General features: G+C 36.4%; 1 protein-coding gene across 1 annotated transcript in view; it reads right to left on the bottom strand.

Moving 5' to 3' along the window:
* The window catches only part of ERC2 (ELKS/RAB6-interacting/CAST family member 2), a 617452-nt gene that overhangs the window by 413656 nt on the left and 184088 nt on the right, over positions 1-19708 (bottom strand). The window contains exon 3 of the mRNA XM_058170468.1: positions 7126-7200. Within this exon, the coding sequence (XP_058026451.1) occupies positions 7126-7200 (75 nt within the window). The remainder of the gene's footprint in view (positions 1-7125; positions 7201-19708) is intronic.

Here is a 19708-nt window from a genome sequence, read left to right as displayed (position 1 = left end):
CAAATAAAACACCTATAATCTTTAACATAATATTTTATTTGTATAAAGAACATGAAATATGAGTGATATAGTCCTGCAATATCTTATTTATATTTTTCTGGGGTAGCTCTGTGTGTAATTCTGAATTGCAAGAAGCTTTTAATGGGCAATAATAAAGTAATTTAAAAAAACTGAGGAAGCAATCTTGAGATCATTAATTGTTGTAGAAATGTAGCCTAACCACTGGATCTTCCACGGCATTGCTTCTAAATCTAATGGTCTTCAAAAAGTATGTCTGTAAGCCTCTGCTTTCTTTTAAGCTCCTAAAACAGGCATAAAGATTTAAAACATTCAGGAAAAAACAGACTTAGTACTGTAAGCTTTACATAGTGAAGTTTGATATTGTAAGAGAGCAAAAACACACAAAGCATTCACAAAAAGGGACACTAAAGGAAAACTTCCCATTTGTGTTCTAGAAGGTCTAATGAACTAAAAATCTTATATACAAAAAAGTATAATGTCATTACATAATTGCAATTATTCCATTATTATATTTGTGTTATTTTGATATATATAAATATTACATCCATGAGAAGGACACCATTGCTAGTAACTTCTTATGGAAAGTCCATGAAACTTAAGATACCCATCATATTCTGTTTGTTTGTTTGTCAGATTTTGAAAACACCAATTTCCCTGACAGGAAGACTTCTTAATTTGTAGAAATGCAAGGTATGTATAAATATAGAGGTTGCTTCCTCAGCAGTAAAGATTTAAAATAGTTTTTATTCTAACCTACACAGAAGACTTGCTGAAGTATATAATATTAAATTATATTGGATAGAGATCAATTTAATTTAAGAAGTCATGAGGTAAAGCTAAAGATGTTGACAAGAGCAGGAGCTGCAGATATTCTCTTAGAAGTCGGTGAATCCCTGCTTGTATAGGCCAAGTATAGGTCAACTAAAAGTTTATGAATCTTGTACAGGAGGAGCTTGGAGCAAAATTACCATTGACATTTGGTCTGAATCATACATGGTGATGGGTGTCCACATTTGATGAAATGAGGGACTAGGGGAAATTATGAAAATTTAGGAAAGTTCAGTGGGTGCTGGGAGATAAAATAATATATTTTTGTGTATTTGGCAAGTTGTAAAGTCATATTTCTTATAAGTTGCCCTATATTTTAATTGGCACATACATTTTGTTTTACTCTAATTGTATTTGAGCCATTTCATACAGAGGGCAAGTGTATCATCTGTTCCCCAAGTTTTATGCACACCACATTCAGCTGTCCTGATCAGGTGAAATTATATATTTTCCACTTCAAATTCCCCTTCTAAGTAAATATGTCCATATTGCAATTGTGAGACGATCTAGAAATTAATGTAAAACTAGAGATAGAAGAGGCTAATACAAAGGAAAAGCTATGCAGGGCACACCACACACTCAGATTTCAGCAGCAGTGCTGTAACATACCTGAAATGCCACAGCAGGATCAATACATAAAGATGGTTGTGTCTGCAAGAAGCAAGGGGTAAACCACAAAACAATTCATTCGCTTAAGAATTTTGGATATGCTTACTTCCTCTCCTGCAATATGAAACTCGGGTTTTATATTGCTATTTATTTTATGGATTGCACGTCCATTAGAAAGGTGTATAATAAGTTCTTAAAATGAGACTGCAAAGTCTCCCTGACTGTGTAAATAGCATACAACTCTTACCTTACCTTACCCTACTTGGGCCTCAAAGAGGCACCAAAATGAAAACGAAGTGTTTGATAACAATGCAACATTTCCTGTTAAGACTTTTCTATAACTTGCATGCAGTCACGGATTTAGAAGTGATGGTTCTTCAGCCAGAATGTGCGTTGATATCCAAGATCAACCTTGAAAAGGTTGATCTCAGTACACATTTTATACAGAGTGTACCTGATCGTATTGCACTGTATGTCTAATGAGCATGTACAGAAGAGGAAAAAAAGTGGGGGGAGGGGATAAAGGGAGGCCGAGCACAGGAACAGGTAGTCCTCAACTTACAACAGTTCCTTTAGTGACCCTTCAAAGTTACAATGGCACTGAAAAAAGCGACTTACGACCGTTTTTCACAGTTGCAAACCTTTGCAGCATCCCCATGGTCATGTGATCAAGATTCAGAAATTTGCCAAGTTCTTATGTATGATGGTTGCAGTATCCCAGGAGCATGCAATCACCTTTTGCAACCTTCTGATGAGCAAAGTCAATGGGAAAGCCAGATTCACTTTAACAACCGGGTTACTAAATTAACATGTAACAACTATGACAAGAAATGTCGTAAAACAGGGCAAAACTCATTTAACAAATGTCTCACTTAACAACAGAAATTTTGTGCTCAATTGCGGTCGTAAGTGAAGGACTACCTGTATTTATGGAGTAATTTTCCCTTCCATTTTATTTTCTATTTTTCTACTCATTTGCTTTTGAACTCTTTGTTCCTAACAGTTGCATGTGCATCTGTTTGTTAATTTACATTCAGTGCCCTTTCTCATGCCTCAATTAACTATTGAACATGGTTCAAGTGAACTATTAACTATGCTGTCGAAATTTAGTTTTCCCATTTAGGAATGAAGTAGCAGCAGGAAAGTACTTCTTGGTGCTTATATGCACAGTTTAATCTGTATTCTTGTTTAATCGCAATAAAGCATGTGTATATGCATGTGTATAAATATATATTCTCAGAGAGAAATGTACATACAACATGCAAGTGCTCATTTCCTACAGTCGTGTGTGTGTGTGTGCGTATGTGTGTATCCAGGGGTGGGTTCCATTTACCTTTACTACCGGCTCGCAATGGGAGAGCGCTGTGCTCGCTTTGCACGCACGTATGTGTTTCTGCGCATGCGCAAACCGGGAGCAACCCACCACTGTGTGTATCATCCAAGAAAGTGTTTTAATATTTCAAACACTGTGATCTCAGGCTACCCTTTTAAGTATTTCAGCCACTTGTTTCCATGCTATACTAACAAGAAGTTTATAATAATGTGAATTATCGATCCGTCAGAAATGCCAAAGGTGTATGTGTTGAAAGTGATTATCAGTGAGTTATAGACTTGGGGGTTTTTTTCTGCCTGCCCAAATGGTATTCTAACAGGAAAGTTTGTAATCATGGAAATCGTTTGAAAATGTGTCAAGCTTGAGCTGTGACTTCTAAATCCATAAGAGCATATGAGCAAAGTCTATACAGCTATTTTTTGTAGATATTAATTTTTTTTTAGAATAGAATAGAATAGAATTTATTGGCCAAGTGTGATTGGACACACAAGGAATTTGTTTTGGTGCATATGCTCTCAGTTACTAACGTTTCAAGTATGACTAAAAATCAGAATGATCTTAATACTCCTAGCTCGTGTTAGGTTTAGATGGTTGATAGGTAAGTAGATGGGTAGGTAGGTAGGTATTCTATGTAGAAGACAGATGGCAGATGAAATAGCTTTTCTAAAGACTATTTATGTTCTTGAAAATTAGCTTTTGAAAATGCAGGGAAATGCTTCCTGAAACTGGATCAGATGCCCTTCTTTATATACTGTATGTGATCTTACCTTATATTTGTGAATTTATATATCATTTCATTGAGGCTCTTAGTAAGTAATGTTTTGCTTTGATTTAAGCATTCTATTCTTACTATTAACATGGGCTATACAATGGGGCTTTAAATCCTCTGAGGAGCAGGACAACTCAGGTTCAAAGAGGAGAGATCTGATTCTCATAAAGATTATCTGTGTTTTTGTGTTTTTCCCATTGAGCTAACTGGATGGACTCAATGAGATAAACATCAGAGAGGAAATTCAGTCCAGGCAAGTATGGAAAAATCTGGAGAAATGGCTAGGTAAGCAAAAGAGAAGAGAAAGAAGTACTAGAGATAATCTTGCAGGATTGCAGGAAGAAAGGAAATGGATGGGGAGGAAACCAAGCCTGTAAACCGTCATCCTAAAGTCTGGAAAATACAAATAAAAGGTGTAAATAGGAATGGAATTATAAGTAAGCAGGAAATAAGAAGAACGGGAAATGAGTAAAGTAAGTCAGAGAGCCAATTAAACTACGTATGCCAAGGAAACTAAGTCTTCTGAGATACGACAAACCTCAAGGAGGAGTCGTCAATGAAGAGAAAAGTGAAGAGAAAAGGGGACGAAGCAACTGAGAAGTGCATGAGTAAGTGCATGTGGGTGATGACAAAAGATGGTAACTGTAGCAGTAGGTATTAGTGTTTGGGGGAAGGAATTTGTTTGTCTGATTGCTAATAAAGAAGTGAGAAGATAGCAAATAAAGCAGAGACTAGAGAGAAGAAAAAGTGGAAATTCCATTCCACTTCTAAGTAGCCTGTGGTGGCAACAAGGAAAAGCTGCAGCCTCATCCGATGTCAGTTCTTTGAGGTAGACCAAACTCAGATACCAAAGTTATGAATGCTAAAATTAGTTTTATTATAGGGTTACAGGACAGAACCAGATTTTCAGGTACAGCGATATCTTGTTACCTATCATTAATTGGTTCTGGGAGGTGTGATGTGAACCAAAAACAATAACTACCAAATAGACTTTTCCCATTAGAAGTGTAATGAGACACAAGGCCACACACCAACAAGTTCTAACTTGTGCATTGAATACCAAACAAACAATGAGCACTGGGACAAAATTTTTGCATCAAAATGCATTGAGTATCAAATTTGATGAGTTTCAAAGCAATTGAGTATCAAGGCACTACTGAAACAAAATAATGCTTTGGGACTTATGGATAGAAAAGATTATTTTTATAAATGGTAATGGAGCAGGATTATTATATTCACGGAGTTGGAAATATTTGAACATACAAAATGGAGGAACTATAGATCAAATTGCCAACATACGCTGGATCATGGAGAAAGCTAGGGAGTTCCAGAAAAACATCTACTTCTGCTTCATTGGCTATGCTAAAACCTTTGATTGTGTGGATCACAACAAATTGTGGCAAGTTCTTAAAGAAATGGGTGTACTAGACCACCTTATTTGTCTCTTGAGAAACCTGTATGCCGGTCAAGAAGCAACAGTGAGAACTGGACACGGAACCACTGATTGGTTCAAAATTGGGAAAAGAGTTCGGCAAGGCTGTATACTATCGGCCTGCCTATTTAACTTATATGCAGGGAAAATCATGAGAAAGGAGGGTCTAGATGAATCAAAAATTGGAGTTAAGATTGCCGGGAGAAATATCAACAACCTCAGATATGCAGATGATACCACTCTAATGGCAGAAAGCGAAGAGGAACTAAAAAGCCTCTTGATGTGGTTGAAGGAGGAGAGTGCAAAAGTTGGCTTCAAATTCAACATTAAGAAAACTAAGATCATGGCATCCGGCCCTCTCAATTCCTGGCAGATAGATAGGGAAGAAATGGAGGTAGTGACAGATTTTATTTTCCTCCAAGATCACCGCAGATGGGGACTGCAGCCAAGAAATTAAAAGATGCTTGCTCCTGGGGAGGAAAGCTATGGCAAATCTAGACAGCATATTAAAAAGCAGAGACATCACCCTGCCAACAAAAGTGCGTATAGTCAAGGCTATGGTTTTCCCAGTTGCAGTGTATGGCTGTGAAAGTTGGACCATAAGGAAGGCTGAGCGCCAAAGAATTGAGGCCTTTGAACTCTGGTGCTGGAGAAGACTCCAGCGAGTCTCTTGGACTGCAAGGCGAACAAACAAGTCAGTCCTAGAGGAGATCAACCCTGACTGCTCTTTAGAAGGTCAGATCCTGAAGATGAAACTGAAATACTTTGGCCACCTAATGAGAAGGAAGGACTCACTGGAGAAGAGCCTAATGCTGGGAAAGATTGAGGGCAAAAGAAGAAGGGGACGACAGAAAATGATGGAATCACTGAAGCAGTAGGCGTGAGCTTAAATGGACTCCAGAGGATGGTAAAGGACAGGAAGACCTGGAGGAACATTGTCCATGGGGTCACGATGGGTTGGACAAGACTTCGTAACTAATAACAACAACAACAACAACAACGGAGGAAAGTCAATAGAATTTTCAGGAATGGCAAAATTGACTTGTTGACTAGGCAAAAGGAAACAAGTACAATTATTAATGACTGAAAATCCTTTATGGATTATATTTGCTGAAAATGGAAAAAATGAACTGGTGATTTAAGGGTTTTATGACTAGAAACATAAAATATGGAAAGAATGGAATCAGGATATAATCTTAAAGAATGAGGACAGAAGATAAATTTATTAACTGCTTTAAAGCGGGTTGGAAGCTTCTCCTTTATATTTTCTTTTTCTCTCTTTTTCTTTATTTTTTTCTCTTTTTCTTAAAATTGTGTCACTTTTATTATTGCAGAAACTACTGTTGCATAAAATTCTTCAATGAAAATCCATTTTTTAAAAAAAGAAACAATATACTGCTGTTTTGCAAATGATACTGCAGGCCATTATTTTCATGACCCATATGTCAATAGCACCTATTCAACTAGAAACCCTTTTGTGATGATTAACAGAGGTAGAAAAGGATATCACTACTGAAATCAACATATAACTTACTGTCATGTGATCAGATCTGAAAGTTGCTATCTTATTCAATATCCATTTACCTAAACTTGGGGTAACTTATTTCATAATTTATGGATGTAATGCAACAGCATAGGCTATATTCAGGACAACAAAAATGAACATAATATAGAATGGAGAATAATTTACTTGCTTTGACACCATTCAAAATGGCTAAAGAGAAGGTTAATATAAAGAAAACTGCTACCTTCCTTTAAAAAAAATCTGCAAAATATTTTCTAAAAATGTATCAAAAGCAAGTTGTTTAGAAAAACAGATACATCTATCTGGGAAAATGGGAAAATTGCATTTATTGAGGAAAGATTGCAAAATGTTAAAAAGATCACTTTAAAGAAAACCTGTTTCTCCCAGCCAAGTATTTTAGATATTTGTCACATGTATTTTAGAGTCTGACAAATTTGATTGACGCTCTCTGGGAAACAAATGGTGTGATTGCAACATGACATACACACATATTGCACAAATCCATGTATTCCGTACAATAAAAGCAAGGGACAATTCCATGATCCATCCAACAAGCACTCGCCTGGGCCATTGCCTTACATGGAATAAACGTGGGAAAACATCCATACCTTCATCTCTATGACTGTTTGAAGAGCTTTTGTCTTTGCTGGCTCAGGCTGAAGTTGTGTCCTTCGGTGCAACTCCTGTGGAGGGACACGATAAAAGTAAGCTTGACGATTCATCTTTCCATGATTTGATCTACAAAACAGGTTTCTTCTTCTTTTCTTTTTTTTACATCTCACAGCAGTTCAGGCATACAAAAGCCGAAATGCTACAGGTACATCACTGCCCGCAAATCCTTCTTGCATCTCTATCTTATGTTACAGGCAAAGGCTCTGAACACATGCGCTATTTCGGAACTCTTTCTCAATAATTAATGTCAGCAGACACAAAGGCAGCATGTTGCATTTGGACAAAGAGAGATTATGATACCTCTCTGCCCAAGCATTGAATATTAAGTCTTTCAGTTGCAGTACATTATGTTGCTAATTAAAACACGCACAGAGAGAAAAAGACGTGGGGGGGGGTGGAGGAGAGAGAGAGGGAAGGAAAGACAGAAAGAAAGAAATGCTATTTAAAATTTCTGCTCAACTTCACTGCATTGTTTTTCTCTGATGCTGGAACCAAGTAATTTATAGACATTGCATTCAGATTTGACATTTCCAGAATAGTAATTATATAGTAAGTTGATGCAGAACTGTCTAATGTAGGTTTTGTATGTTGGTTCAACTTTTTTTTTTCACAATCTGATGTTTTATAAAATTTGCATTTCACTCCTTAGGAGATTTACTTCCACATTAGTCCCAATCATTCCAAGAACCATTTGTACATTAAAAAGAAGGGTTTTGATAAATAGTTTAAAACATGATGCAAAATATCTGTACTACATAACAGATTAAACAGCAAATGGATTTAAAGAAAAATATTATGGGAAGTTCTTATCTTCAAATTCATTGAATCAAATAGAAATTACAAAAGGACATTTATTTCCCTTGCCCTTCATGATAAACAGTAGTATGAATTGTCTTGAACAACTGATTATAAATATTTTTAGATTCCCCCCTACTTCATGTCACTGAATCCTGAAACTCACCTCAGAGGGGTAGTTATTGTACTGGCAGCAAAAGCCACAGAGCATCCTCACACCTTGAAAATTGGCTTTGATTACTAGATAACAGTGTGAAATTCAGTCAGATAAAATGAATTTTAGCGAAATTCATTTCATCTGATACATGACAAGCAGTCATGGAATTCTAGAACTAGACATGACCATGCAAACTGAGCTGAGTTCCCCTGCTTGTCCAGTTGTCCAGCCTTGAATTCATATTTGAATTCAATTTGAACTTGAATTCACCAGCCTCTGGTGGCTCAGCAGACTAAGTCTGTCTGTTATTAACACAGCTGCTTGCAATTACTGCAAGTTCAAGTCCCACCAGGCCCAAGGTTGACTCAGCCTTCCATCCTTTATAAGGTAGGTAAAATGAGGACCCAGATTGTTGGGGGCAATAAGTTGATTTTGTATATAATATACAAATGGATGAAGACTATTGCTTAACACAGTGTAAGCCGCCCTGAGTCTTCGGAGAAGGGCGGGATATAAATTCAAAATAAAAAAAAAATATAGAGAAGGGTAGCCCATCACCTATCCTGCTAAAGAGTTTTGCTGTCACACAGCTCTTGCTGATGGGATATTTTTCCCTACTAAAAGTCCTGTGTTAGAAGCATAATGCCAAAGAAATGATGGAAGAAAGACAAGAAATTACACAAATTATCTATAGACGGTGGTAAAGTAAAGGTAAAGATTTCCCTTGACCAGCTGTTTCCCACTCTGTGGGGTGATGCTCATCTTCATTTTTTAGCTAAGGGAGCCAGCATTGTCCGAAGACATTTCTGTGGTCATGTGGCTAGCATGACTATATACCCACTGAAATGGTACCTATTTACCTACTTGCATTAGCATGCTTTCAAACTGCTAGGTACGCAAGAGCTGGGCCAAGAATGGGAGTTTGCCTGGTAATGCAGCATTCGGGTCTCAAATCCAGGCTGTCAGCTTTCCAGTTGACAAGCATATTTAACCTCTAAGCCATCACACGTCTTATAGATGGTCACAGTCAATATAATAATAATAGTTCTAAAAATATAAAATTTCTACCATTTCAGGAAGGGCCCATCTTTTCTTGACTAATGTGAAGATGGAAGAGGTTTCTCAGGTCAGAAGCCTTATTCTAATCATTAGGATCTTTTTCCAAAAAGGCTTTGGAACAGTGCTTCTCCGTAACTTTAAAATGTGTGGACTTCAACTCCTAGAATTACCCAGCCAGCATGCTGGCTAGAATTCTGAGCGTTGAAGTCCACACATCTTAAAATTGCTTAGGTTGAGCAACACTGCTTTGGAATAGAAAAACCATACTATAAAAAAACAATGATGTTGGGATAACTGGCTGGCCCGTCAAAAATACTAAGAAACTGATCTACTTACAGCAGATTTAGAGGTGATGGAAATACTTTATTATTTTTCCCCATATTGCCAGCATCTTCTAAGTCATTGGTCAACAACTGCAAGTCTTGTTTGGTTTTGAAAACAAAGTCACTTAGACTGACTTCCTAATCAGGAAAAGTTTTGTTTGGGCTGAACATGTGAAGTTTTCCCTTGTCTTGTTTTCCACATAGGATCAGGTTCATTACTAAGTTCCATGGCAACAACTAGTATCTTTTACAATATCATATTACTAATGGTTTGCCTATTATTCTCAAGCATTTTAAATGCTTTTAATGCAATTCCAAAATCTCTGTTTAAAAATATTTTGAATTACCCATTTCTCTTTATTATTTGAAGCTCTAAAGTTCATGTAAGATAAAAATACATATTAGCTAGGCTTCAGGGTCTCAAATAAATTCTCTCATTAAAGGCAGAAATGCATATGCTATGCTTGGCAGTTGGGTTTCAAATAGTTGTATGTGGAAGAGATCATAACCCCATCAAGTTACAGGGGGACAGAAATTAACTCTTTCTATGCTATGCTGTTAACTTTTTTTCCCCACAAGCAGTTATGGATGTGAAGTTGCCATGAAAGGTCTCCTTTCAGAGCCAATGGCTCAGGGATCAATTTTCATATAAATGGAAAGAGAAATATCTTTTAAAAATACAGGGGGAGAAGTGATCTCAATTGATGAGATAACTAAATTTAATCTACACTTTTCTAAACTAATGTAAACATGGATTTAATGTCATGCCTATTTTGTTTGTACTTTGGTTCCAATTTTTTTTACATGGATATAGTTACAAAGTTATAAATTCCATTAAACAGAAAATTAATTCATTAAGCAGAAAAATAATGTGGGGTAAACTTACATAAGACTATTATCTAGTTAGCTAGCTAGCTAGCTATCTCTATCTACAGTATCTCTATCTCTATCTAATCTATTGTAAACCGCTCAGAGAGGACTGTAAAGTGGCTAGTATTGTGGGGTGGTATATAAGCCTAAATGCATTCTCTCACTCTCTCTCTCTCACTCACTCACTCACTCACTCACTCTTTCTTATCTCTGTCTATCTCTATCTGTCTATCTATCTCTATCTATTTATCTCTATCATCTTCCATCTATTTTTCATCTATTAATATGGTAGAATTAATTTTTAAATATAGTTTCCACTGAAACTAGTAGAGTTTAAAAGTGCATAATTCTCCAAATGATATTCTTACTCTGCTAAATCTAAACACCAAACCAGACATTATTTTAAATTCCAGGAATGCAAGTGACTCACCATTTTGATAATTCCTACGTTTTAGAATAATAGTCAAATAACTCTTAAAGTGGGAAACATCTCAATTGATGGGATTTAAACATAAATGTATAATTTGCTTTATTATTATTATTATTATATCAGAGTTTTGGAATGGGAAGGGAGAATATCTGGCCAAAAAACAATCTAGTCAGGTTTTCAATAAGTATTAAGTTAGTTTTAAAACTGAAAAATCCCCAAAGAGTGGGGATTGAAGAATGAAATTGGCATATGAACTGGGTGTTTATCCATCACCCCTGGAAAAAAGCCCAAACTTCCATCCCTTTTGTCAAAGATGTATTTGCTGCCAGAGATGAGCATTTCTGAATTTCTATCATAATAGGCAACTGTGCCTTATTATATTTCTCCTGTTTGCAACATAAATCAAATCTCTTAAAAGTGCTTCCTTTCTATTCCTTCTGGTAAACGGGCAGTGGCATTCTGGACAAGATCAGAAAATGATTTACAGTTTATTACTCTCTGTCCCTTCAAACCTTTCCAATGCATCTGCTATAAACTGAGCCCTTAAAAAAAATCTGAACTCTTTATTTTAATGAAGATTCAAGTAATTGAAGAATGGAGGGCATTTTTCTCCTTCAATCCTACAATCTTGGAAGAGCTCCTCCTTGAAATAAGATGCATACAAGTTTTGTTCCATCCTGACCCATTTGAAAATATGTTAGGCAAATTTTGTCTAAAAGTCTCCCCTTATTGTCCCACATTGCAAGATAGCATATAAAACACTTAGACCACCAACAAATTTGGATCCATCCATATGGAGAATCTAGCACAATTAGAATTTCAAACCCCAAAGCTGACATCTGAAGACTTTTGATAAAGACCAGAACATTAGTACGGGTACTTGGGTAACCAACTTACACGGGGCATTATCCGTATTTTTCAGAATATAAGATGCACCTTAGTTTTTGGGGAGGAAAATAAGAAAAAAGCTGATTGGCAGGTGGATTGGCCTCCCAGAATACCTCCAATCAGCTGTTCCCAGAGGTAAATTTTAGCAATAGGTTCCTTGGTTGTGAGCTCTGTGCCTTGCTTTTTTTTTTTTTTTGCTTTTTTTTTCTGCCTTTGAAACTTCTGAAACTCTGTTTCAGAAAAAAACTTTTTTCTGCCTCTGAAAGCCTCCGAAACAGAGCTGAAGCTGGAGCTGTATTTGGGGGCTTCTTTTCTGAAGCTCTGTTTGAGGGCTTCTTTTCTGAAGCTTCATTTTTGATGCTTTTTTCAGCCTCTGAAACCTCCCTTTGAGAAGTTGAAGGGGCTACATTTGGAATATAAGACGCATCCATATTTTTACCCTCTTTTTTGGGGTAAAAAGGTGCGTCTTATACTGTGAAAAATACGATATGTTATAAATATGCCTACATCTTTACTGGCATTGCCTCATGCATTGTTATTTATATTTAAACTAAAGAAGCTGATATTCATAAGCACCAAGGTCTTCAGTTTATGGCACACAACTCCTCTTATAATTAATGCAACTGTGACTATGCTTGATTTCTTAATATATTTTTCCAGGAATTATTTTTGGATTAGAGTCATTAAGCAATGCAAAGAATATAGACACACAGCATAGTCAATATTATTTTTTTGTTTGCTAATCCACCAGCTGATGTTTTTTCCCTAGAGTCTGAGCTCTCTTTTCTCTCACTTATCAATATTATTCACTTCCAGATGAAATGAGGCTTAAATGGTAAAGACACAGCAAGAGGGTTGCATATGAAGAAGCAACAGGAAAACTGTGAACCTTTTTTGTTATTTCTCATTGCTGTAAGTAGCTGGATTTGCTCCTGTTCAGAATGATTGTCTTGCAAAAAAAAAAAAGGAATAGAAATGTTCCTGAACTACGTCGTTTACGTTTCGACCTATGCTTAGTTCATAAGATTATTTACCAAAATGTTCTACCTGTAAATGAATACTTTAATTTCAACCACAATAATACAAAGGGCATCAATAGATTTAAAGTCAATGTAATTTGCTCTAATCTTAATTGTAGGAAATATGACTTTTGCAAAAGATTAATAAATGTCTGGAACAATCTACCTGATCCTGTTGTTAGTCTCTCTAATCCCCATACCTTTTACCATAAACTGTCTACCATGGACCTTTCATGTTTCTTAAGAGGTCCCTAAGGGGGCGTGCATAAGTGTACCAGCGTGCCTACCGTCCTACTGTTCCCAATTATATGTAATCATTCTATGTGTTTATGGCTATGTTTTGCCTATTTATATCCTTTTTTTGTGCCAAAAAATTTTCAGGTGTCCATGTCTGTGTACACTCTGTAACTTGTTTTCTTGTATTGTTGACAAAATAAATAAAATAATAAATATATGTCTGCTGTGGGGACTATCATGTCATCTGATTATCTCTCAGAAGACGATTTTCATTAGTACATCATGGGAAAGGGAGGAAGTAGCCACAGTGCATAAGAATGTAATTTTCCTTGGATTCTCATAATGCACTTGAGTATCAATTTGAATTGTTCTATTAAAAAGTTTGGTTATAATAGTAAAGAAAGAAAAGAAAGAAGTACAAGGGAAAAGAACAAAAAAAAAGTGAAAAAAAGAAAAGCATGGATATAATAAAGAGATAATAAATATATAAAAGAAGTGACTTCCAAACTTCGTCACAACAAATATAAAAAAATAGCATCTATTTACCTTGCTTAAGATTACAAACATGTATCTCTTCCTTCCATATCTCATCTTTTATCTATAAACAAATCCATAAGGCTTCAGCTTTTCAGTCCTGGTGTCAGCAGAAAGGCTAGCTAGAAGTTATAACGTAATTTATTTTTGCTTTCATCAAATAAATTGACTTTATATTCCCTTTGTACCCTATGACTATCATTAAATGTTGTAAGTGTTGTACCTTGATGAAGGTATCTTTTCTTTTATGTACACTGAGAGCATATGCACCAAGACAAATTCCTTGTGTGTCCAATCACACTTGGCCAATAAAATTCTATTCTATTCTATTCTATTCTTCTTTTACTTTTACGACTAGCCTTGTGGTGCAACCAAAACAATCTGGAACTGAACACACTCAAACCGTAGAAATGGTGGTAGACTTTAGGAGAAACCCTTCCATACTTCCACCTCTCACAATACTTGACAACACAGTATCAACAGTAGAAACCTTCAAATTTCTGGGTTCTATCATATCGCAAGATCTCAAATGGACAGCTAACATCAAAAACATCATTAAAAAAGGACAACAAAGAATGTTCTTTCTGCGCCAACTCAGTAAGCTCAAACTGCCCAAGGAGCTGCTGATTCAGTTCTACAGAGGAATTATTGAGTCTGTCATTTGCACCTCTATAACTGTCTGGTTCGGTTCTGCAACCCAACAAGAAAAACACAGACTTCAGAGGATAATTAGAACTGCAGAAAAAATAATTGCTACCAACCTGCCTTCCATTGAGGACCTGTATACTGCACGAATCAAGAAGAGGGCCGTGAAAATATTTGCAGATCCCTCGCATCCTGGACATAAACTGTTTCAACTCCTACCTCAAAACGACGCTATAGAGCACTGCACACCAGAACAACTAGACACAAGAACAGTTTTTTCCCGAAGGCCATCACTCTGCTAAACAAATAATTCCCTCAACACTGTCAGACTATTTACTGAATCTGCACTACTATTAATCGTTTCATAGTTCCCATCACCAATCTCTTTCCACTTATGACTGTATGACTATAACTTGTTGCTGGCAATCCTTATGATTTATATTGATATATTGACCATCAATTGTGTTGTAAATGTTGTACCTTGATGAACGTATCTTTTCTTTTATGTACACTGAGAGCATATGCACCAAGACAAATTCCTTGTGTGTCCAATCACACTTGGCCAATAAAATTCTATTCTATTCTAACAGTCTTAATATTTAGTTTGTTCAAATATAGCTGTGGGATCTTCATCTTTGTCGCATCACAGAGGGTTCTTTGAGGTTTACCTTCTTTTGTAAACCCAGTAGTAAAAATTATACAGTTCACTCTCTTGGTTTGTCATTTTATTTCCCTTTTAAATTTTAAAGCCTCTGCCAATTTCTTTTGGAGATCCAGTGAAACACAATAGTTTCTAAATCATTTTCATTTTCAATATCATCTCTGTCTTGTCAAATAAAATTTCTTCTACATTCTACATCTCTTCAATAATATCTCTTGGACTTAGTCTATCCATCCTCATTTACGTTGTTGATATTGTGACAAAAAGATAAAGGTAAAGGTTCCCCTCACAGATATGTGCTAGTCGTTCCTGACTCTACGGGATGGTGCTCATCTCTGTTTCAAAGTCGAAAAGCCAGCGCTGTCCGAAGATGTCTCCATGGTCATGTGGCCGGCATAACTAAACGCCAAAGGCACATGGAACGCTGTTATCTTCCCTCCAAAGGTGGTCCCTATTTTTCTTCTTGCATTTTTTACGTGCTTTCGAACTGCTAGGTTGGCAGAAGATATTGTGACTACTATATTTTTATTCTGTTCTTCAAAAATCTTCTTCAGTATTTTTATTCTTACACCATCTTGCAATAATGTATATCTTTCATCCACCCAAAAACTTGAGTCACCTCTAGTGTCTAGTTTTTGAAATTATGAAATTGCTATGTCTTATAAAAACCAAAACAGGATCTGTATCTCTTAAAGTTTGTACTTTATATTTAATTCCAAAATCTAATCATAAAAGTTTTGATATTCCAATATATATGGATGCCAACTTTGTTTCTATTAGGGACATGGTGGCTTGTCGATCGAAAGGTTGGTAGTTCAGTGGTTCAAATCCCTAGTGCCGCGTAACTGGCCATTACTTGTCCTACTTCTGCTAACCTAGCAGTTCGAAAGCATGTAAAAAATTTTAGTAGAAAAATAGGGACCACCTTTGGTGGGAAGGTAACAGCGTTTCATTTGTCTTTGGCGTTTAGCTCATGCCGGTCACATGACCACAGAGATGTCTTCGGGCAGCACTGGCCTTCGGCTTTGAAATGGAGATGAGCACCGCCCCCTAGAGTCAGGAACGATTAGCACATATGTATGAGGGGAACCTTTACCTTTACCATTACTTTTTTATAACTTTCTAAGATCAAAATCTTACTTAGCATTTTGCTATTTATTTCAGATTCTTTGACTTCTTAAACTTATTTTTAACTTTTTCTTTCATTCAGGATTAAAGAGTGATCTACCTGGCATTTTCAAACTTTTCATTCTAAAGGTCCCTAATAGTTTGGTAATAGTTGATAAGCAATTTTTAAAAGTTATTAGAAATTGACATTTGTAAATTTAGAGTCTTTTAAAAGTTTCTATTACAGTTGCAAGAGAGATGGCTAATCCTATTGTCTGCCAGAACTCAAACCCAGAGAAAACCAATGTCCTGTGATCTCCTTATTGGTGGCAGCCATCCGGAACATATATTGGCAACATATATTCTGTCATCTCTATCCTGAGAGATTCAGCTACACTGGGGTTTTCAGCTACACTTTTGCAGAGGTATCTTTGGTTTGTCATCCCAGCTTCGTAAGTCAAGCATTAGCTTGAAATGTTGATGTCCACTCCAGTCCAAGACCACCTTACTCTTGATCATCTGACCCCATACTTTCCAATGCATGCATCTATATAAACATAGGACTACCGGATAAAAGGATTGGAAAGATTTCCACAAGCCACATTCATACTTTCCTACCTTGTTTATATTTAAGTAAGCTGCTCAATAGATATTTCCATCTGGTCAGAATTATAAATTAGAGCGGATCAGATCAGAACATAAATTAGAGCTATGCAATACTTTAAATTCAATCTCCAAAAAAAGGGCTTTGAAGCACACGACATCGTATCCATTTGCAGTTCTTTAAACCAACTATGCATTTTCCCAGGATTAAGAATTTTGAAGCATCTTTGGAAATCAAATCTAAAGCATTAAATGTTATAAATGTTAAATGTAACATCATCACCACAATATAGATAGCTTTGCTTAGCCTGCTAAAATATATTAAATTATACTTTTGTGAAAATATGAAGCAATTTTTAAAATTCAAGGCAAATATTTCTCCAAAGCAACTGTAGGCAGGATAAGAAAGAATGGATGTCAACAATTAGATTTAGATTTTAGATTTATTAATTATAGTGTAAATTATGAGCCTATAGAGATATACATTCATTCAAAAACACTCCTTAAAATGGGGGGAAATATATAAATTATGCTGGTATAATTCTAATTATAATTACTGAAATGCCACATTGTCCCAGACATGTCTTAGATAAAAGCAAACAAAAAATTGGCTGCAGATCAGTGCCAACCCACAGACAGCTGGGAAGAAAGTTGCATCTGAGTCAGATGCAAAAGACAAGAGAAGATTCGAGAAAAATGATCATAGCCTATCTTTCAAAGCAGAAATAAGCAAACTAGTGCTTCTGAGATATATTTGATTATAGGCACCACAATCCAAGGCCTTAGTTTTTCTTAGTCTTAATTTTTCATGAAAGCCTTTACTGAAAGAGAGAGATGAATCCAGGAAGAGATTCTATAGGTATGTGACATATGTCAACTCTACTAAGAAATGATGGATCAGAACAGACAACAAATTAGGCCAAGCCCTCTGGTACAGCCACTTCACTCTATTCTAAGCCATGTGGTTCTCCATGTTGCTGCCCCATAAACCATCTTAAGGCAATTGCTTTGAGAAGGCCTTCAAAACAAGAGAGAAGATTGCAAATTGGGTCAGAAACATCACAAATATTTAAATTCTTCTTCTTCTGAGAAATTGGGCCTTGAGTTGTTTGATATCGTATGTTTCTTCACTCTGAATAGGAAAAAAAAATATGTTTTACTATGTCCCCTCTGGTATTGAATTAATGAATCAGGCTTAAATATAACTATGACCAGTGGTGGGGATTTTTATATAATACATCTGAAGTCCTGAAAAGTATTTTTAAATGCCTCTCTTCATTACACCAGTTATTTAGATTCTATTGAGAATCACTCTGATTTCATTTCAATATCCTCTTTTATTTTTTAAAAGTACGATTTGATAAGGAAATAACAGTACCATTCCTTGGCTGAATTTTCTGGTTCTACAAGTGAACAAAGACTGTCAACAGTGTAGCCTTATGATATGTGAATGATTCGTGCTTGGCAGAGGAAGAGAAACCAAGGAAGGTCTTGGAAAAGATTGATCTTACAAAGCCAATCCAAGCAAAGAGGTTGAGAAGGATCAGACTCCCATGAGCCATTCTCTCCTCTAACTCTGATCCAGATTTATATCTATGAACAGAAGAATGCAGAAATAGTGATGTGAGTCTAGATGATTTAGAAGGTACGGAAGTCCCAGGTCACAGGGAAAAGTTCTGTAAAGTAGGCTATTTAAGAGTTGCTCTTCTTGCCAATTGTGCACCTTGAGCAAACCTGGCTTCAGGTAGAGAATTGAGACTCCAGTATGAATCTCTCCATTTAAGACCAGGCCAGTGCTAGAAGTAATTCTGCACTCCTATGAGTAGCAATCTGGAAGCTTATTCTCGAATCATACTCTTAGTTTCTTTCCCTGGGATGAAAGATGCAATCTCTTATTTCAACTTTGTTTTTTTTCATGGCCCTTAAATCTGTACTTTAATTCAGGGGTCTCCAACCTTGGCAACTTGAAGCCTGATGGACTACAACTCCCAGAATTCCACAGCAAGCAAAGCTGGCTGGGGAATTCTGGAAGTTGAAGTCCGCCAGACTTCAAGTTGCCAAAGTTGGAGACCCCTGCTTTAAATTATATATTTGGCTTAACTTAATAGAGTTCCCTTGACCCACTAACTAAATACTTTGAGAAAGATTCTGGGCCATATTTTTACCTGAGCTTTCGGCCAAGGACAGGACATGAACACCAGTCTGGTCTTTAAGGAAATCTCACTGAGATTCTTTCGTATCATTCAAGAATCTAAAACATCACAGAATATTTAGACTTGTTTCAACTTAATGTTTTCCAAATGTGTTAGGCTACAATGCTGGCTGAGAATTACAAGATTTTTTAAGTCCAAATTCCAGGACTGAGAAAACTTTCTAAAAGATTTTTTAAAATCTACTTTTATTTCTATAATGGCTCCTCTTGCCACAGTGACTTTGGACAGCAAACAAAATTTAAATGGAAACCACAGTATAAAATCTACAGACAATGCTAAAAAGATGGACCAAAAGAAAATCAGCAGTCAAAGGTAAATAGCAATATAATATAATATTTCCTTACTAATTTCACAATAACCATTTCTAGGCAAAAAAATCAGACTTTCCAGAAAACTAGCAGGTCAGGACCAATCTGATCTCAGGTTCAAAGGTGTTCCAGGGGGTGACAGAAGAGAGATTTCTAGATCCTGAAACATGAATGTCAATTAAAGGTGACATTTTTTAATTGATGAGGCCCAAATCATGTCCTTCCTGCTAGAACTAATGGGGAGAAGAGATCACCAGAAAAAGAGAGAATCCCTCAAGTATTCTAAGCCCATGCCCTAGGTGACATCAGCATCCTGAATTGTATCCAGAGGTCTAATGGGAGCCAGTGCAGTTCACTTCACAAAGGTGTTACACAGCTAAATTAGGAAATGTGCATTAATTGTCCATGATGCTGTATTCCAGATCAATTGTGGCTGCCAGATGTACTTCAAGGGTAGTGCAGTGTAGCACATGTTGCACTAATCCATTCAAGAGGTAACCAAAATAGAAATGACATATGCTGTGCCTCCCAGTCCAGAAAAGGATGAAATTGGCACACCACACAGAGCTATGCAAAAGCTCCCCTGGCTATTGCTATCACCTAATGTTACAGCTGGAGCCAGCTGGATGACTTTGGGTCAGTCAATCTCTCTCAGGCAACTAAGATCTTA

This window comes from Ahaetulla prasina, chromosome 2 (assembly GCF_028640845.1).
Source record: "Ahaetulla prasina isolate Xishuangbanna chromosome 2, ASM2864084v1, whole genome shotgun sequence".
Classification (NCBI taxonomy): domain Eukaryota; kingdom Metazoa; phylum Chordata; class Lepidosauria; order Squamata; family Colubridae; genus Ahaetulla; species Ahaetulla prasina.
Note: the sequence above shows the minus strand (reverse complement) of the source record. Positions and strands in the feature narration are given on the sequence as shown.